This window comes from Castor canadensis, chromosome 1, assembly GCF_047511655.1.
Source record: "Castor canadensis chromosome 1, mCasCan1.hap1v2, whole genome shotgun sequence".
Lineage (NCBI taxonomy): Eukaryota > Metazoa > Chordata > Mammalia > Rodentia > Castoridae > Castor > Castor canadensis.
This window is the reverse complement of record NC_133386.1, coordinates 32476837-32496475: the sequence shown is the minus strand read 5'-3', so window position 1 is coordinate 32496475 and position 19639 is coordinate 32476837. Positions and strand designations below refer to the sequence as shown.

General features: G+C 37.0%; 1 protein-coding gene across 33 annotated transcripts in view; it reads right to left on the bottom strand.

The window, feature by feature from the left end:
* The window catches only part of Epb41l2 (erythrocyte membrane protein band 4.1 like 2), a 199187-nt gene that overhangs the window by 47078 nt on the left and 132470 nt on the right, over positions 1-19639 (bottom strand). For all 33 annotated transcript variants that reach the window (XM_074074649.1, XM_074074742.1, XM_074074794.1 and 30 more), the window contains 3 exons: positions 18104-18256; positions 17517-17614; positions 1801-1973 (listed from right to left, as the gene is read on the bottom strand). In XM_074074649.1, coding sequence (XP_073930750.1) covers positions 1801-1973; positions 17517-17614; positions 18104-18256 — 424 coding nt within the window. The remainder of the gene's footprint in view (positions 1-1800; positions 1974-17516; positions 17615-18103; positions 18257-19639) is intronic.

Sequence of the window (19639 nt, the reverse complement as noted above, 5' to 3'; positions counted from 1 at the left end):
TGAGCAGGGTTTATATACCACAATGAATATGCACTGGTTTATTGCTCTTTTTAAACACTAAAACTAGCAATATAAAAGTTACAGAGCCACACAGTTTAAAACAAAGGCTGAAAACAGACACTGTTCCAGAAAAAGGAATGATTTCTCTCAGGGCATTAAACAGCAGTGATTACATTTATTTGATACTTGTATAAATCCTCTGTGGTTACAGGCAAAGCTTGAAAATATTTACATGGGCTGGCACATTAGTTAGATTTACTAGGAAAAGTACTCAGTTGTTGACTGATATTAATAATTCACTAAATTTAAATCTCTAGATTTAGAAATGTGGACCTTCATTTGAAGCACAAGTCATGGTCCCCTTGCATATTTTTATGTGGCTTCATAAAACTATGTGGGAGATTCTGAAGAATCAAGATTTACTAACTATATATACCAAAATGCCCACCAACAGATCCTGGGAAATGTCTTTGTGGGTTCATCTGAATCCATTTCTCCTATTTTTTTCTAGGAAAAGGAGATCAAGGTCAATAAAGGCCAGTCCTTCACTAATGAAAGAGGCTTTTTATCTATTAGTACATGTGTGGTCTATTTTACCTAATTACTTACTTGTTCAAGTTCATATTTCAGAAATATATCAAGTAAGTGATAGTAAAATAAAAGTTTCAAATATATTATTACTAGAAATATAACCAATAGTTTTCTAGTGAAAATTGTTTTGTCACATAGAAAATTAACTATGTAAGCTGGGAGAAATGGCTAATGCCTACAATTCCAGTTACTCTAGAGGTAGAAATCAGAAGCCATAGCAGTCTGAGGCTAACCCAAGCAAAAGGTTAGCAAGACCCCCATCTCAACAACAACAACAGCAAAAACAAGCTGAGCATGGTGGTGCGCGCCTATCATCCAGCTATGTGGGAAACAAGGAGGAGTATTATGCAAGACCCTGTCTCAAAATTAAGCAAAACAAAAATGGCCAGAGGCATGGCTGAAGTGATACAGTATCTGCCTACAAGTTCAAAGCCAAGTTTAAACTCCAGCACTGACCCCACCAACAAAAAAAAAGGAAAGAAAAACTAAACTATACCAAATTTTTTTCTGTTTTGTAGAAAGAAAACGGAAGTCTTTCATAAAGCATTTTAACCTCAGCTTTTCACCTCAGCTTTTGTAGGAAGCCTACTAATAATCCCAAATTGACCAGGCAATAAAATAGAAGCAAGATCAATTTACTTCCATGTATACTTTACATAAAATGACACACAGCTTATTAGAATTCCAAGAGAAAAGAAATTACATTTATACATATCTCCTCTTAAAGAACAAAGAACACATTATATTTCCTTTCTTTTTGTTAAAATACTGTACTTAAAACTAATCCCTTGGGGCTGTGAATGGCACCTCATACTCTCGTAAGCTTCAGTACACCTAACTCAAAATCTGATGATATTTGAAATGTTTTACATTCATTTGCATTAAGGTTCATATGCTAACATACAAAAAATAATCAAGTAAAACCATGAAAAACGCATTCAGCAAACATCACATGAACACAAACAAGAACTGTTAAATAAACATTTGTGTGCACTAACAATACAAAGAAAGCATATGATCAGAATGACGACTTGAAAATGCTACAAAATTTTTTTTTTCTGAGAGCAATGGCATTTTGTTTACTTGGGGAAAAAGCAGTGTATCCTTCTAGGATATGTCTAATGGTCTCATTAACTAGACTCCCATTTTCTCACCTGGCTGGACTAGAGAAAGATGAATGGAACCCAAAATGATTATAAATGTGTTTACCTCCGTCTAGACTCCTGGAGACCCGTTTACTAGAAGCACGCTCAAAGTGTGGTGCTGGCCTGTCTATGAGGGTGCTTGCCTGACGGGTCTGTGCTTGGGTGCGGCCACTATAGCGGAATTTAGACCCTAAGGTCAGGAACTTGGACTTTGGTGGCTGCTCTGGAGTCACAAGCCTATAGGGAAAAAGAATGGAGAGCAAAATTAAGACTTTATGAATGCTACCCAAACTTTATAATAAAAAAGAATGTTATTTATAAATCTTCCTACATATGCAGCTTTAATGATTGTGATGAATAAATCCACATTCATGTATTCAAGAATGTTTTTCTCAACTTGAGCAAAAGAGCAGCTGCTCTCAGTGTGTATTAAGGGTTATTTATTTGTATTAGCTTAAATCATTTACATAAATACATATGTCTGAATTCTTGCTTCTAGCTGTAAGTACCAAGTTAAAAATCCATTACCATTAATAATTCTTAATATTTATGTCCTATTTCTGCTGGAAAAAAACATCTAGCTCAAGAATCTATTCCATCAAGTGATTCTTTCCCAAGAAGAATGGAACTCACACAGTGGATCTGTAAAAATGACTAACATCTTTCTTGCCAACATAATTCTGCTGTGCAAGCCTTGGGTTCACAACAAATGAACTCAAACTTCCTTCACGTCAAATTCTTCCAGACTCATGCAAAAGCATGTTTTCCATAAACAAGCCAGTTTTTAGATACAACTGAAATTACCTTGCTGTCATTATTTGATCAAGAGTTGATAAAACGTCTTAACAAAAGATTATCTCAAAGTGCTTACACAATTTATTAAATAAGACTTCAGCTGGCAATTTAAGAATATGGAGAACTCCATGAAAAATTTTGCTAAGATTTTCCAAGAAAAAGTCATTTCTTAAAAGCTATTTACCACTTTGCCTGACATGTTGGCTGAAGCCTGAATCCTAGCTACTCAGCAGGTGAAGACTGAGAGGATGGTGGTTCAAGGCTAGTCTGGACAAAAAAAGTACATGAGACCCCATCTCAACCAATAGTTAGATAGGGTGGTATGCCTGTCATCCCAGCTACACAAGGAGGCACAAATAGGAGGATTTCAGTTCAGTACTAGGCATAAAATGACACCCTACCTCAAAAATAACCCACACACAAAAAAAGGGCTAATGGAGTGGTTCAAGTGATAGGTGCCTGCCCAGTTCAACCTGAGTTCAAACCCCGTACTACCACAAAGCAAAAAGTTCTTTACCATTTCAAGTATTTCTAGACTCTTTACACAATGTTTTTTAAAGAAAGATTCTGCTTAGTGAGCAATGAACAAATCCAAGCCACACAGACACATAGTCATAGTGCTGCACTGTCTTATGTCAGGAATTTAGGGAACTAGGGAAGTTGGGTTACAGTCTGACACACTGCAAGAACTAGTACTGAATAGTAGAGTATTAATTTAATATAGCATAAAGTAATTTAAAAAACAGCCATCTTTTTAAGTGAAGTTGCTGGGTTTGTTGTGTTTGTCACTGAACTGTGAAGACAACCTCTCATTTATATAAGCTGGGATATATAACTCAGTAGTCCAATATCTAAGTCCAAGTGAGAAGAATTCTACACAATCATACTTGTTTTTGTTAAGATGATGGTCTTATAGTTGGTTGCCATTTAAATGCATAACAGAGTGATTATCCACTAATGCAATTTGTAGAATATATTTTACAAAAAAATATAAATCCAAAATTACATCACAATTCAAAAAAAGGAAACTTATAAACTAGATGGATTTTATCTAATTCAAACTGGGATGAATTCCTTTCTTCTCTAATTGACACTGGAAACCACACATACAAAGTATTAGCTTATAGATAATTCCCTGACAACAAGGAAATTCTTAAGTAACTGAGCTGCAGTTAAAAAGAAACAAATATCAAAATGAAAGAGGACTGCACAAAGATATTAGCTTTGTCTAAAAGAATTTTTTAGTGATTTAAGTCAGAGGTAATGTAAATAAATTTTCTAAGAAAATGTAGGCCAAGCCATAAAATACTTTAATAATATCACTTCAAGATCATTTAATTATTTTCTTTTGGTTATACTTTCATTTTCCACATCAGACTTGCAATAAAACACTATCTCCATAAAAATAAGATCAAAACCACCATAGGACATCTGTCCACGGTCGAGACTATAAAAAGTGTTGACTTTTGCAGTATATTAAAGGCCTTAAGTGAGATGATCTAAGTAATGTGTCAAAAAGGAATTCAATTTTCACTTATTTTATGGCTTAAGCAGTGTATTAACATTCCAATTTATAAATCACATCATTAATTTTTGTTGAAAATAAACATTATAAGGAAAAAAACAAGCATAAATTACTAAAGGGAATCATAACTAGTGTGTACAGGTTTCCACAAAGCTCTCTACGATGTAGCTGATAACACTAACATATATGAATTACTCTGGTTCTATGATGTCATGTTTAAGCGGCAGTTTGGTATCTCACTAGTAGAACTTATATCTCTCTTGTTCACATACTTGTAAGAACAACAAAAGCAGTGAGAAAAAGACACTCACTATGGATATAACTGGGCAGTAGAGCACAGCAGGCACCCTTAGGAGTGGTAGGATCCACGTTATCTGGGTTTGAATTCTTTCTCCTCCAGTTACTACATACTAACTTCTCTGATACTTCTTTTCTATCTTTTTTTTTATTATTCATTTATTCGCATGTGCATACATTGTTTGGGTCATTTCTCCCCCCACCTCCTTCCCCACACTACCCCCCCTCTCCCCCGGGGCTTTCAGGAAGAACCTGTTCTGCCCTTATCTCTAATTTTGTTGGAGAGAGGACATAAGCAACAATAGGAAAGACAAAGTGTTTTTGCTAGTTGAGTTAAGGATAGCTATACAGAGAAATTCCTAGCATTGCTTCCATGTACAAATGTGTTACAACCCAAGTTGATTCATCTTTAAGTGATCTTTACACTGGTTCCTGATCCCTTTCTCATGTTGACCTTTGTTGCTTCAAGGTGTCTGTATTAGTTCCTGTGGAGTGGGGACATCAAACGCTTTCATGTTTTGGGTTTTCTACCTATTTGCCTATCTCCCGGATGTGCTCTCCCCTTGCCATGTGACCCAAGTCCAACAATATTGCTGTATTTGCCCTAGATCTAAAGAGCACATATGAGGGAGAACATACAATTTTTGATCTTCTGATCCTGGCTAACATGCTCAGAATGATGTTCTCCAGTCCCATCCATTTACTTGCGAATGATAAGATTTCATTCTTCTTCATGGCTGAGTAAACTTCCATTATGTATAATTACCACATTTTCTTGATCCATTCATCAGTCGCGGACATCTTGGTTGTTTCCGAAACTTGGCTACTGTGAATAGTGCCACAATATACATGGGTGTGCAGATGCTTTTGGAGTAACCTGTGTTGCATTTCTTTGGGTATACCTCAGGAGGGGATTACTGGATCATATGGCAGATCTATGTTTAGATTTTTAAGAAGCCTCCAAATTTTTTCCAGAGTGGTTGCACCACCTTACATTCCCATCAGCAGTGGACTAGGATTCCTTTTTCCCCACATCCTCACCAACACATGTTGTTGGTGGTCTTTTTGATGATGGCAATTCTAACAGAGGTGAAGTATAATCTTAGTGTGGTTTTGATTTGCACTTCCTTTATGGCTAGAGTTGCTGAGCATTTTTTCATGTGTTTTTTGGCCATTTGAATTTCTTCTGTTGAGAAAGTTCTGTTTAGTTCAGTTGCCCATTTGTTAATTGGTTCATTGATTTTTAAGTTCCCTGGTTATCAGTACTTTGCTTAATGTAAATATTTTCTCCCACTCTGTGTGGTCTCTTCAGTTTAGAGAACATTTCTTTTGTTCTGCAGAAGCTTTTTAATTTTATGAACTCCCATTTGTCCATTCTTTCTCTTAGATATTGAGCTGCTGGGGTTCTATTGAGGAAGTTCTTGCCTACACCTATTACTTCCAGAGTGTTTCCTGCTCTTTCCTATTCTAATTTTAGAATTTTGGGTCTGACATTAAGGTCCTTGATCCATTTTGAGTTGATACTAGTATAGGGTGATAGGTATGGATCTAGTTTCAGTTTCTTGCAGATGGAAAACCACTTTTCCCAGCAATGTTTGTTGAACAGGCTGTCTTTTCTCCAATGTATATTTTTGGCACCTTTGTCAAAAATAAAATGGGTATAGTTGTGTGGATTCATATACGGGTCCTCTATTCTGTTCCATTGGTCTTCATGTCTGTTTTTCTGCCAGTAGCATGCTGTTTTTATTGCTACTGCTTTTTTTTTTTAATTCATATGTGCACACAATGTTTGGGTCATTTCTCCCCCCCACCCTCACCCCCGCCCCCTACCTCTCCCCCCGACCCCCTCAACACCCTGCAGAAACTATTTTGCCCTTATCTCTAATTTTGTTGTAGAGAGAGTATAAGCAACAATAGGAAGGAACAAGGGTTTTTGCTAGTTGAGATAAGGATAGCTGTACAGGGAGTTGACTCACATTAATTTCCTGTGCATGTGTGTTACCTTCTAGGTTAATTCTTTTTGATCTAACCTGTTCTCTAGTTCTGGGTCCCCTTCTCTTATTGGCCTCAGTTTCTTTTAAGGTATCTGCTTTAATTTCTCTGCATTGAGGGCAACAAATGCTAGCTAATTTTTTAGGTGTCTTACCTATCCTCATATCTCCCTTCTGTGCTCTCGCTTGTATCTTGTGATCAAAGTCCAATCCCCTTGTTGTGTTTGCCCTTGACCTAATGTCCACATATGAGGGAGAACATATGATTTTTGGTCTTTTGGGCCAGGCTAACCTCACTCAGAATGATGTTCTCCAATTCTATCCATTTACCAGCAAATGATAATATTTCGTTCTTCTTCATGGCTGCATAAAATTCCATTGTGTATAGATACCACATTTTCTTGATCCTTTCGTCAGTAGTGGGGCATCTTGGCTGTTTCCATAACTTGGCTATTGTGAATAGTGCCACAATAAACATGGGTGTGCAGGTGCCTCTGGAGTAACCTGTATCACAGTCTTTTGGGTATATCCCCAAGAGTGGTATTGCTGGATCAATGGTAGATCAATGTTTAGCTTTTTAAGTTTATTGCTATTGCTTTGTAATATAGTTTGAAGTCGGGTATTGTGATACCTCCAGCATTGTTCTTTTTGCTGAGTATTGCCTTGGCTATTCAAAATCTCTTGTGTTTCCAAATGAACTTTAGGGTAGATTTTTCAATCTCTGTGATGAAAGTCATTGGGATTTTGATGGGAATTGCAATTAAACATGTAGATTGCTTTTGGTAGCATAGCCATTTTTACTATGCTGATTCTACCAATCCATGAGCATGGGAGATCTTTCCATCTTCTGTAGTCTTCCTTGATCTCTTTCTTCAGGGGTTTGTAGTTCTCCATGTACAGGTCATTCACATTCTTTGTTAAGTTTACTCCTAACTATTTGATTTTTTTGAGGCTATCGTAAATGGAATTGTTTCCATATAATCCTTCTCAGTTTGTTCGTTGTTGGTGTATAGAAAAGCTAAGGATTTTTGTAAGTTGATTTTGTATCCTGTCACCTTGCTAAACCTGTTTATGGTGTCTAAGATTTCTTGTGTAGAGTTTTTTGGGTCTTTAAGGTATAGAATCATATCATCTGAAAATAGGCATATTTTGACAGTTTCTTTACCTATTTGTATTCCTTTTATTTCTTCTTCTTGACTAATTGCTCTAGCTAGAAATTCCAGTACTATGTTGAATAGGAGTGGGGATAGTGAGCACCCTTGTCTCATTCCTGATTTTAGAGAAAATGGTTTCAGTTTTTCACCATTAAGTATGATGTTGGCTGCAGGTTTGTCATATATAGCCTTTACAATATTGAGGTACATTCCTTCTATTCTTAGTTTTCTTGGAGCTTTTATAATGAAGTGGTGTTTGATCTTCTTGAAGGCTTTTTCAGCATCTATTGAGATGATCAAGTGGTTTTTGTCTTTGCTTCTATTAATATGCTATATTACATTTATTGATTTGCGTTATGTTGAACCACTCCTGCATCCCTGGGATGAACCCAACTTGGTCACAGTGTATGATCTTTCTGATGTGTTGTTAGAGTCAGTTTGCTGTTATTTTATTGAAGATTTTTGCATCGATATTCATTAAGGAAATTGGCCTATAGTTTTCCTTTCTGGATGTGTCTTTGTCTGGTTTCGTGATGACAGTAATATTGGATTCATAAAATGAGTTAGGCAATGTTCCTTCCCTTTCTATTTTGTGGAACAGTTTAAGGAGGGTTGGTACTAGTTCTTTAAACTTCTGATAGAATTCAGCAATGAATCCATCAGGTCCTGGGATTTTCTTTTTTGGGAGACTCCTGATTGCGGCTTCAATTTCGTTTACTGTTATACATCTATTCAGGTGACTAATATCCTCTTGGTTCATATTTGGATACCATAAGTATCTAGAAATCTGCCCATTTCTTCAAAATTTTCAAATTTATTAGAGAACAGGCTCTTAAAGTAGTCTGTGATGATTTCCCAGATTTCTGTGGGGTTTGTTGTTACCTCCTCTTTCGCATTTCTGATTTTACTAATTTGGGGTTTTTTTTCTGCTTTCTCTACCTTTCTCTTTTTTCTCCTTCTTAGTTTTGCTAGCTTTACTATTGTAACTCAGCTAATACTACATTACACATAGTACAGGGAAAGAAACAGTACCTAGTGCAACTATGGAAAGACAAAAAAGGGGTGGAAACCATTCTCCCCCCAAAAACAAATCAGTACAGGATTCAGAGGGAAATGATCCAGACTCCAACAAAACAAAGATAAACTATACCAAGGAACCCAATGAAGCCCACAAGATCACCCTGAAAGAAGAAATCCTGGAAGTAATCAACAAGAATTTCATAGAGATGTTACTAACATGGTCAACCAAAAAATACAGGTGGCACTCAAGACATTCCAAGACAACAAAAATAAACAATATGAGAAAACACAAAAACAAATAAACGAAATCAGAGGAGCCATAAACATCAAAATGAAACAGAGAACACTATAAATAAGAGATAAATGAATTAATGATGAAAATTGGTAGATTCCAAGATGGCGGCTAGAGGGAGGAAGCAGAAAGCATGCCTCCTAAACTGAATTCTTGGAGAGACACTGGAGACACACCTTGCAGGCATGCAGGCAAAACCACCAAGAAGAGGCAAAACTTTGGCCTCTCCACACCTCCAGACTGCACAGAGCATCTCCACTTCACGTTGAACGGAGAAACCAGGACGGCCCTCGGGCCACCGCCAGTCGCCCGCGCCCTGACAGCTTGGGAAGACAAAGACCACAAGGTGAGCTAACTGGTACGCGGTACTCCCAGAGACAACCCTGGGCCAGATCAGCATAGCCCCCTGGACAGACCGACCCCACCCAAGGAAAAAAAGAGAAACTGAGTAATAAGCAATAAGAACAATGAAGACACGTAGCAAAGATGGTGGGGCACACTGAGTGCCGAAGAGGGGTGGAGGGGAGATAACAACAAACACCATGGAAGTCCAGGAAATCATCAGAGACTACTTTGAGAACCTATATTCAAAAGAATTTGAAAAATTTAAAGAAATGGACAGATTTCTAGATACATATGATCATCAAAACTGAACCAAGAGGAAATTAATCACCTGAATAGACCTATAACTCAAAATGAAATTGAAGCAGCAATCAAGAGTCTCCCCAAAAAGAAAAATCCACGACCTGATGGATTCTCTGCTGAATTCTATCAGACCTTTAAAGAAGAACTGATACCAACCCTCCTTAAACTGTTCCACAAAATAGAAAGGGAAGGAAAACTGCCAAACACATTTTATGAAGCCAGTATTACACTTATCCCAAAACCAGGCAAAGACACCTCCAAAAAGAAGAACTATAGGCCAATTTCCTTAATGAACATTAATGCAAAAATCCTCAACAAAATAATGGCAAACCGAATTCAACAATACATCAAAAAGATTATTCACCACGACCAAGTAGGCTTCATCCCAGGGATGCAGGGGTGGTTCAACATACGAAAATCAATAAACGTAATAAACCACATTAACAGAAGCAAAGACAAAAACCACTTGATCATCTCAATAGATGCAGAAAAAGCCTTTGATAAGATCCAACATCATTTCATGATAAAAGCTCTAAGAAAACTAGGAATAGAAGGAAAGTACCTCAACATTATAAAAGCTATATATGACAAACCTACAGCCAGCATTAGACTTAATGGAGAAAAACTGAAACCATTCCCTCTAAAATCAGAAACTAGACAAGGATGCCCACTATCTCCACTCCTAGTCAACATTATACTGGAATTCCTAGCCTGAGCAATTAGGCAAGAAGAAGGAATAAAAGGAATACAAATAGGTAAAGAAACTGTCAAAATATCCCTATTTGCAGACGACATGATCCTATACCTTAAAGACCCAAAAAACTCTACTCAGAATCTCCTAGACACCATCAATAGCTACACCAAGGTAGCAGGATATAAAATCAACATAGAAAAATCATTAGCATTTCTATACACTAACAATCAGCAAACGGAAAAAGAATGTATGAAAACAATTCCATTTACAATAGCCTCAAAAAAAATCAAATACCTAGGAGTAAACCTAACAAAAGATGTGAAAGACCTCTACAAGGAAAACTATAGACTTCTGAAGAAAGAGATAGAGGAAGACTATAGAAAGTGGAGAGATCTCCCATGCTCATGGATTGGTAGAATCAACATAGTAAAAATGTCGATACTCCCCAAAGTAATCTACATGTTTAATGCAATTCCCATCAAAATTCCAATGACATTCATTAAAGAGATTGAAAAATCTACTGTTAAATTCATATGGAAACACAAGAGGCCACGAATAGCCAAGGCAATACTCAGTCAAAAGAACAATGCAGGAGGTATCACAATACCTGACTTCAAAATATATTACAAAGCAATAACAATAAAAACAGCATGGTACTGGCACAAAAACAGACATGAAGACCAGTGGAACAGAATAGAAGATCCAGATATGAAGCCACACAACTATAACCAACTTGTCTTTGACAAAGGAGCTAAAAATATACAATGGAGAAATAGCAGCCTCTTCAAAAAAACTGCTGGGAAAACTGGTTAGCAGTCTGCAAAAAACTGAAATTAGATCCATGTTTATCACCCTATACCAAGATTAACTCAAAATGGATCAAGGATCTTAATATCAGACCACAAACTCTAAAGTTGATACAGGAAAGAGTAGGAAATACTCTGGAGTTAGTAGATATAGGTAAGAACTTTCTCAACGAAACCCCAGCAGCACAGCAACTAAGAGATAGCATAGATAAATGGGACCTCATAAAGCTAAAAAGCTTCTGTTCATCAAAAGAAATGGTCTCTAAACTGAAGAGAACATCCACAGAGTGGGAGAAAATATTTGCCAACTATACATCAGACAAAGGACTGATAACCAGAATGTACAGGGAACTTAAAAAACTAAATTCTTCCAAAACTAGTGAACCAATAAAGAAATGGTCAAGTGAACTAAACAGAACTTTCTCAAAAAAAGAAATTCAAATGGCCAAAAAACACATGAAAAAATGCTCACCATCTCTAGCAATAAAGGAAATGCAAATTAAAACCACACTAAGATTCCACCTCACCCCTGTTAGAATAGCCATCATTAGCAACAACAGTAACAACAGGTGTTGGCGAGGATGTGGGGGAAAAGGAACCCTCTTACACTGTTGGTGGGAATGTAAACTAGTACAACCACTCTGGAAAAACATTTGGAGGCTACTTAAAAAGCTGGACATCGATCTACCATTTGACCCAGCAATACCACTCTTGGGGATATACCCAAAAGACTGTGACACAGGTTACTCCAGAGGCAACTGCACACCCATGTTTATTGCAGCACTATTCACAATAGCCAAGTTATGGAGACAGCCAAGATGCCCCACCACTGATGAATGGATTAAGAAAATGTGGTATCTATACACAATGGAATTTTATGCAGCCATGAAGAAGAACAAAATGTTATCATTAGCTGGTAAATGGATGGAACTGGAGAACATCATTCTGAGTGAGGTTAGCCTGGCCCAAAAGACCAAAAATCATATGTTCTCCCTCATATGTGGACATTAGGTCAAGGGCAAACACAACAAGGGGATTGGACTTTGATCACAAGATATAAGCGAGAGCACAGAAGGGAGATATGAGGATAGGTAAAACACCTAAAAAATTAGCTAGCATTTGTTGCCCTCAACGCAGAGAAATTAAAGCAGATACCTTAAAAGAAACTGAGGCCAATAGGAGAAGGGGACCGGAACTAGAGAAAAGGTTAGCTCAAAAAGAATTTACCTAGAAGGTAACACACACGCACAGAAAATTAATGTGAGTCAACTCCCTGTACAGCTATCCTTATCTCAACTAGCAAAAACCCTTGTTCCTTCCTATTATTGCTTATACTCTCTCTTCAACAAAATTAGAGATAAGGACAAAATAGTTTCTGCCGGGTATCAAGGGGGTGGAGGGGAGAGGGAGGGGCCGGATTGGGTGGTAAGGGAGGAGATGGGGGCAGGGGGAGAAATGACCAAAGCACTGTATGCACATATGAATAAAAAGAAGGAATAAAATTGACAATTTACAATAGGCAATATTAAAGATGGTATGACCCACAATATGGAAAACCTTAAAAAAAAAGTATGAAACAGAAATACAAAACAAAATGGAAGACCATTCCAGCAGAATAGAACAAACAGAAGACAGAACCTCAGAACTTGAAGATGAAATGGTAATTAAAGGAAAAACCAAAGAACTATTAGTCAAACAACTCAAGTCCTGTGAAAGGAATATGCAAGAACTTACTGACTCCATCAAAAGACCATACCTGAGAATCATAGGTATTGAAGGAGAAGAGAACCAAGCAAAAGGAATGCGTAATATATTCAACAAAATAATTACAAAAAATTTCCCAAATCTAGAGAAAACTATGCCCATTCAGGTACAGGAAGCCTCCAGAACACCAAACAGACTTGACCAAAATAGAACTACCCCACAACTTATTATCATTAAAACAATAAGCACAGAGACTAGAGAAAGAACATTGAAGACTCTAAGAGAGAAAAAACAAATAACATACAAAGGTAAAACCATCAAAATCACAGCAGATTTCTCGGTGGAAACCTTAAAAGCAAGAATAGAATGGAGAGAGGTCTTCTGGGCCCTAAATGAAAGTAACTTCAGCCCTAGGATACTCTATCCTGCAAAACTATCATTCAAAATAGATGGAGCAATAAAAGTCTTCCATTATAAGCAGAAACTAAAACAATATATGACCACTAAGCCAACACTATAAAAGATTCTCCAAGGAATTCTGCACACAGAAAGCGAAAGCAAACAAAACCACGAAAGGCCAGGCAATACCAAACCACAGGAAAAGAAAAGGGAAGAAAGGAGAGAGTAACATTGATTCAGCTGCACACAACCAAACTCTTAAACAACAAAGACAACTACATGACAGGGATCACCACGTACTTATCAATACTAACTATAACGGACTTAATTCCCCCATCAAAAGACACTGATTGGCAAACTGGATTAAAAAGAAAGATCCAACAATCTGCTGCCTACAGGAGACCACCTCATTGACGGAAACAAGCACTGACTGAGAGTGAAAGGCTGGAAGAATATTTACCAAGCCAATGGCCCTCCAAAACAGGCAGGAGTAGCAATGCTTATCTCGGACAAGATAGATTTCAAACTTACATTGACCAAATGAGATAAAGAAGGACACTCCATACTAATAAAAGGGGAAATACACCAAAGGAAATAACAATTATCAACCTATATGCACCCAACGTCAATGCACCCAATTTCATCAAAGATATTGTGAAGGACCTAAAAACATAAACTCCAACACAGTGGTAGTGGGAGACCTTAACACCCCCTATCACTAATAGGTCATCCAAACAAAAAAAGCAATTAAGAAATCATAGAACTAAATCACACCATAGATCAAATGGACCTAGCTGATGTCTACAGACTATTTCATCCAACCTCTGCACAATATACATTCTTCTCAGCAGCTCATGGAACCTTCTCCAAAACTGATCATCTCTTAGGGCACAAAACAAGCCTCAGCAAATATAAGAAAATAGAAATAATCCCCTGTATTCTATCTGAGCACAATGCATTAAAACTAGAAATCAACAACAAAAACAGCAGTAAAAAACATGCAAACAATTGGAGGCTAAACAACACATTGCTCAGTGATCAACAGGTCATTGATGAAATAAAAGAGGAAATTAAAAGGTTCCTGGAAGTTAAGGAAAATGAAAACATGACCTACCAGAACCTATGGGACACAGCAAAGGCAGACCTAAGAGGAAAGTTTATAGCCATGAGTGGATACATTAACAGGTCAGAAAGATTTCAAGTCAATCATCTAATACTATAGCTCAAAGTCCTAGAAAACCAAGAACAAGAAAATCCCAAAACAAGCAGAAGGAGAGAAATACTTAAAATAAGGACAGAAATCAGTGAAATAGAAACAACTAAAAAAGGAAAACCATACCAAAAAAAAAAAAAAATCAATGAAACAAAAAGGTGGTTCTTTGAAAAAATAAGTAAGATTGACAGACCCCTGGCAAACCTGACTAAAATGAGGACAGAAAAAAATCTGATCCTTCTTTTCTACATGTGTAAATGTAAATAACAGAACTGCCACATAAGATGTTTTATAAAGATTAAAAGAATTAAACTGTACACAGCACTTAGAATCTTAGAATGATGACAGTCTCTATGAAATGTTCAAGCAAGGGTAACAGGTTTCTTTCTTTTTTTTTTACATTTTTTACTATCATATTATTATTGTACTGGGGGTACATTGTGACATTTTAAAAAGTTCTTAAAATATATTATAGTTGAACTCATCTCCCCCCCAGTCCTGGAATAGTTTCAACAGGTCTCATTCTTCCATTTTCATACATGGGCACACAGTATTTCCACTTCATTCATCCTCCTACTCTCTTTCCTTATATCCTCCCCCTCCCACTGTTACCAACCCCCAGACAGGATCTGTTTGGTGTACCAGCTTTATTACCATATTCTTATTCCACTAATACTAGTCTGGCTGACTGGCTATCAATTAATAGAAAAATCTGTTTATTTTTTAATAGCTTCAATCTGCAAACCTGGTAATTTTAGAAATAAAAAATTTATACTATTTGTGATAAACTGAAGCAACAAAATCCACTGATCCAATTTAACATAGTCTATGGATACATAATGATTTGTCCTTTCTGTATTAAACAAACTGTTTTATATAGCTTTGGAAGTGCTATATAAGATTTATAAACATAAAAATATTTTTGTTAACCATTATCTCAAAAGTTGGCAGACGCAAACTCGTGTACTTTTAAATTTGTGGCATATTAGCAAAAATAGAGGGAGGGACCTGAGGCTTTGCAGGGCTAACACATCTCAGAAACCCCTAAGTATAAGAGGTCAAATAACAGAAAAATGAGAAATGTGGGGCTTAGCCCCAGAGCCAGGTCCTTACTGGAACAAATAAGCTACCAGTATGAAGCAATTAATTGTGTCTAACAGCAACAAATGCTCAATGAATGTTGGCACTTGTCATTTCCAAAAGGATTACTGTTTCTATCACCATTTTTTACAGAAAGCCTGCTTTCTTTCCTGTACCATAAATATTCTTTACTAGCTGTATAAGGCAGAGTTATATTGTCTTGAGGATGAATCTGTTATGGCTACCAAGAGAAATTACAAACTTTTCAAGGACTTGTATGATCAGTATAACTCAGATGGATTCAAGTATGTTTTGAGTTATATTTCTCCTTTAAAATAAGTATAGTAAAGTAGTTCTGAAAGTAGATCTGTTCAATTTAACTTCAAGGAGTAATTTATGTTCACTGATAATTTGCTATCAAAAATAGCACACTATGGTACAAAACAAAGAATGATGATGGTGATAAAAGTATTGTCATACACCAGAAATGGTTGTAGGTTTATCACATAATCTCTTTTAATTTTCAAACTATTATTAACATCATATATGGATGATAAAAGTGAAGCACAGACAGGCTGAGTAACTGACCACAATTACACAGCTAGTATGTGATAGAATAGCATCAGAAACTAAATCCAGAGTAAAAACGCTAAAAACAAAGGGTCTCCATATACATCTCTATAGATTGCAGTCAAAGAAGACAGAACAAATTAAAGTAACCAAACTATTTGTCAAAAAATATGCCCTTGAAGAAAAGTACAAAAGGAGACAGGACAACAAAAGATAATTAGCTTGGGGTGGCAGGGGGTTGTCAAAGATCTTCTGGAGTTTTTATTTTGTTTTGTTTTTTAAAAGAGTTAAACATGGGCACGTTTATTGGCCTAAGAAATCAAAGGCATCCACTAGAAAGTATACAACTTACCAAGCAGGATTCTTTTGGGAGGTACAAACTGAGGGATCAAAGAAAAAGATTAACTATCCCTTCCTTAAGATAGGAGAGGATAGGCACTGTGGCTCACTTCTGTAATTCCAGCTGCCTGAGAGGTGGCAATCCAGAGATCATAGTTCAAGGTCAATCTGGGTAAAAAATTAGCAAGACCCACCTCAACCAATAAGCCTGGCATGATGGTATGTGCCTGTGATCCCAGCTACACTGGAAGCATAGGTAGAGGATCACAGCTTGTGGCTCACCCTGGGCAAAGACATGAAACCCTATCTGAAAAATAACTGTAGCAAAAAAAGAGGTGGGGGCATGGCTCGAGTGATAGACTAGCAAGTGTCAGACCCTAAATTCAAATTCCAGTATTACCAAAAATAAAGAGAAGAGAGGTGGTGAAGACACTGCAGACAAGGGAAAGTGATGCTAAATTAGGGACAAAAGAGAAAGAAGACAAGGTGCATGTAAGGGAGAATACTGATGACCTCCAGCTTCTCCGAAGATTGTACTGCACAACAGAGACCACCTGAGGAGAGAGGCAAGTATATTACTAGGGACTCTAGAAGACTTCGAAAAGACTGAGTATTTGGGATGGCAATGGAAAGGAAAGGGCTGATTGACTGTTTGGAAGCACTGAGCCTCTCTGATAATGACCAAAATCATTATCTGTAATAGCATTAATCCACAGTTGTGCTGGTTTTTTGATTATAAAGTAGTGCTTACATTACCATAGGAGTACTAATTAAGGTAGCACTGAATAACATAGGTACAGAGAGATGAGCCAGGACACAGGATTGATCCAGCACCAAAGACTGGTATTCAAAGAAGGTAGGGGTTTGAGGGGATTTGAACACTCCTACAAAACAACATAAAGGACAGATCACAGGTCTAGGCTAGCTTGAGAAAGAAGTTAAGCCAGGAGCAGTTGATAAGAACAGCTACATCACACCCAAGATGAGTGATGTGGGAATGGATGGCAGCAGGTTGGGGCAGTATGGTGGTGGTAGAAAGAAAGGTGGTGACAGTCAGAAAACAGAGACTGGGCAATGCAGAAGCAGATCACAGCCCAGGCTCAAACTACAGAACAGGACATAGAACTGGACTACATGTGACAGCCAAGTTACCCTAAAGAGAATAAGAACCCTAAGGCAGGGGATCAATGTACTTTCCATAGCAGCCACTACCACCGCAATCCGTAGAGGGCACCAACAGCATTTCTTAAAGTTACCTGTAGAAAGTATGATGTTCCACGCACACCTTCCACAGCCTTTTAGCAGCCCGATGATTTGGCAGTTTGAATCCAATGGTGCTCTCAAACTGTTCCAGCTGGAATAAATCCATAAAGCAAATCAGCATAGTTCCTTAAGCACTGACTAGAAGCTACTGATGAACACGGACTCAGTTGTTTCCGCAAATTAATTCTTCAGAAAAGTAAGTATTAATGTGTCTAATATAATCATGCAAAATGAATTTTTTCAGACTATAAATCTATTTTCTATGAAAAGCAAGTATAAACTACTCACATAAATGGACTATTCTCACTGTTCACTAAAATGAATTTATCACCTTTCTATTGATTTCTGCCACCAACAAAAAAAGAAGCTCCCACTATGTGCCAGGCATATGTTACTTTTTTTATTCTGTACAAAATGTAGTGGTTGTATAATAGGAATATGCATATACAGCTTTTTCCATTCAGCAACCATGACCTTTATACCATAGAACAACAAAGAATAATTCCTTCTCTTAAAATAGAAATGAATGCACTAAAAGGAAAGCATTGTAGCCATCTAATCAGTACAGGACATTGCTTACCTCTGCTGGCCTAACTTTAATGTAGAAGTTACTGCGCTTATAGGAAATTTTCAGGATTTTCGGCCAAGCAAAACGATTGATTCTCAGTCTGTCTTTGTAAATAAGGAGTCCATTAGCACACACGCCCAGCTTGATGTCCACACCTTCTGAGTCCTGCCAAGCATAACCCATTTAACCACAGTTAGAACTAGGACAGTTATATAGACAGGGGGTTAATTACCCCCTACAATGATTGGGAATGCCAATTTAACATGTTTGTATTTAAATGTTAGTGACAATACACAAGTTAATGCCAATAATAGGACACATGTATATCTCAAATATGTTATCTTCAGAGATCAAGCTTCATTTGGCAAAAAATTATGGCACTATAACTATAGGACACGGTATTCTTCAAAAAGTACAATTCAATTATTTTCAAGCTCTGAAGAGCTAATAGGGAAGAAAGGAAACAGAACTAGATTTAGATATCTTGAAGATATGGAAGATAAAATGTTTTCCTAGAGGCCATTCAGCCCACAGGGACAGTCTGTTGGCATACCTAAGTGTCTTCAGACATTTTACCTTTAGCAAGCTTATCTCAGATGGATTATGCTGGCTGACATATTAAAATTATACCTATACTTTGCAAAATACCAATCCCTCACAGAAAACTTCTCTTCTAGGATGATAAGTGTTGAAATCTCTGAATTCTTTCAAGCAATTTTTAAGTAACTTAGGGAGTGCTGACATCAGGTTCTCATTAAACATTTCTTGGGCTGGCATATTGCAAAGGACTGAGACAACTTTTGAGGTTATTTATAGTTTTCTTTCCCCAGAGATTTAATTTAGAATAGATGACAGTATAAAATAATCACAAGCCTGAAAGATTTTTTAAGTCAAATAAATTTACAGACAAAAGTGGAAAAATTGTCTCCTCATATTTAAAGTAGTGCTGAAGATTTAAGATGCATAATATTTCAAAACACAAAAAATAATTATTTTTCTTTAAAGGGAGAACAACCTCATTCACAATGTATAAAATTGAAGAGATATTCACATTTTCAAAAATCATAACAATGTGGAACAAATTCTCACACACAAAAAAAATGGCCAGAGCTAACACCATATCTAGTCTAAGTCCCAATTTAATAACACAGCATTTTTCTTTCCTAAGAACAATTTAATACAATTTGTATTAGTTTTAAAAACTAAAAGTACAGCACTAAGCAACTGATAACAATTTCATTCTCTGCTGTGATACTTGAATAATTCATATGTAAGTACACAAAATTATCTTAGACCAATGTGAACAGGTTTTAAAAATCTGACCTATAAAAAGCTTTACTCATCTGCATCTGGACATTCACAGCTCTCTCTAGGAATAGTGGGAAAGGCTGGGTGCATCAAGCAAGGTGCCCAAGCAACCTGACACTACACCCAAAGGGTGTGTTTTCCTGAGGTATCACTGCCCATGGCCAGAGGCAGAAGGAGGGAGATGGCCTGAGCCAACACGTTCTCACCATAACTGGGAAGGAAACCCTCATTTGAAACACA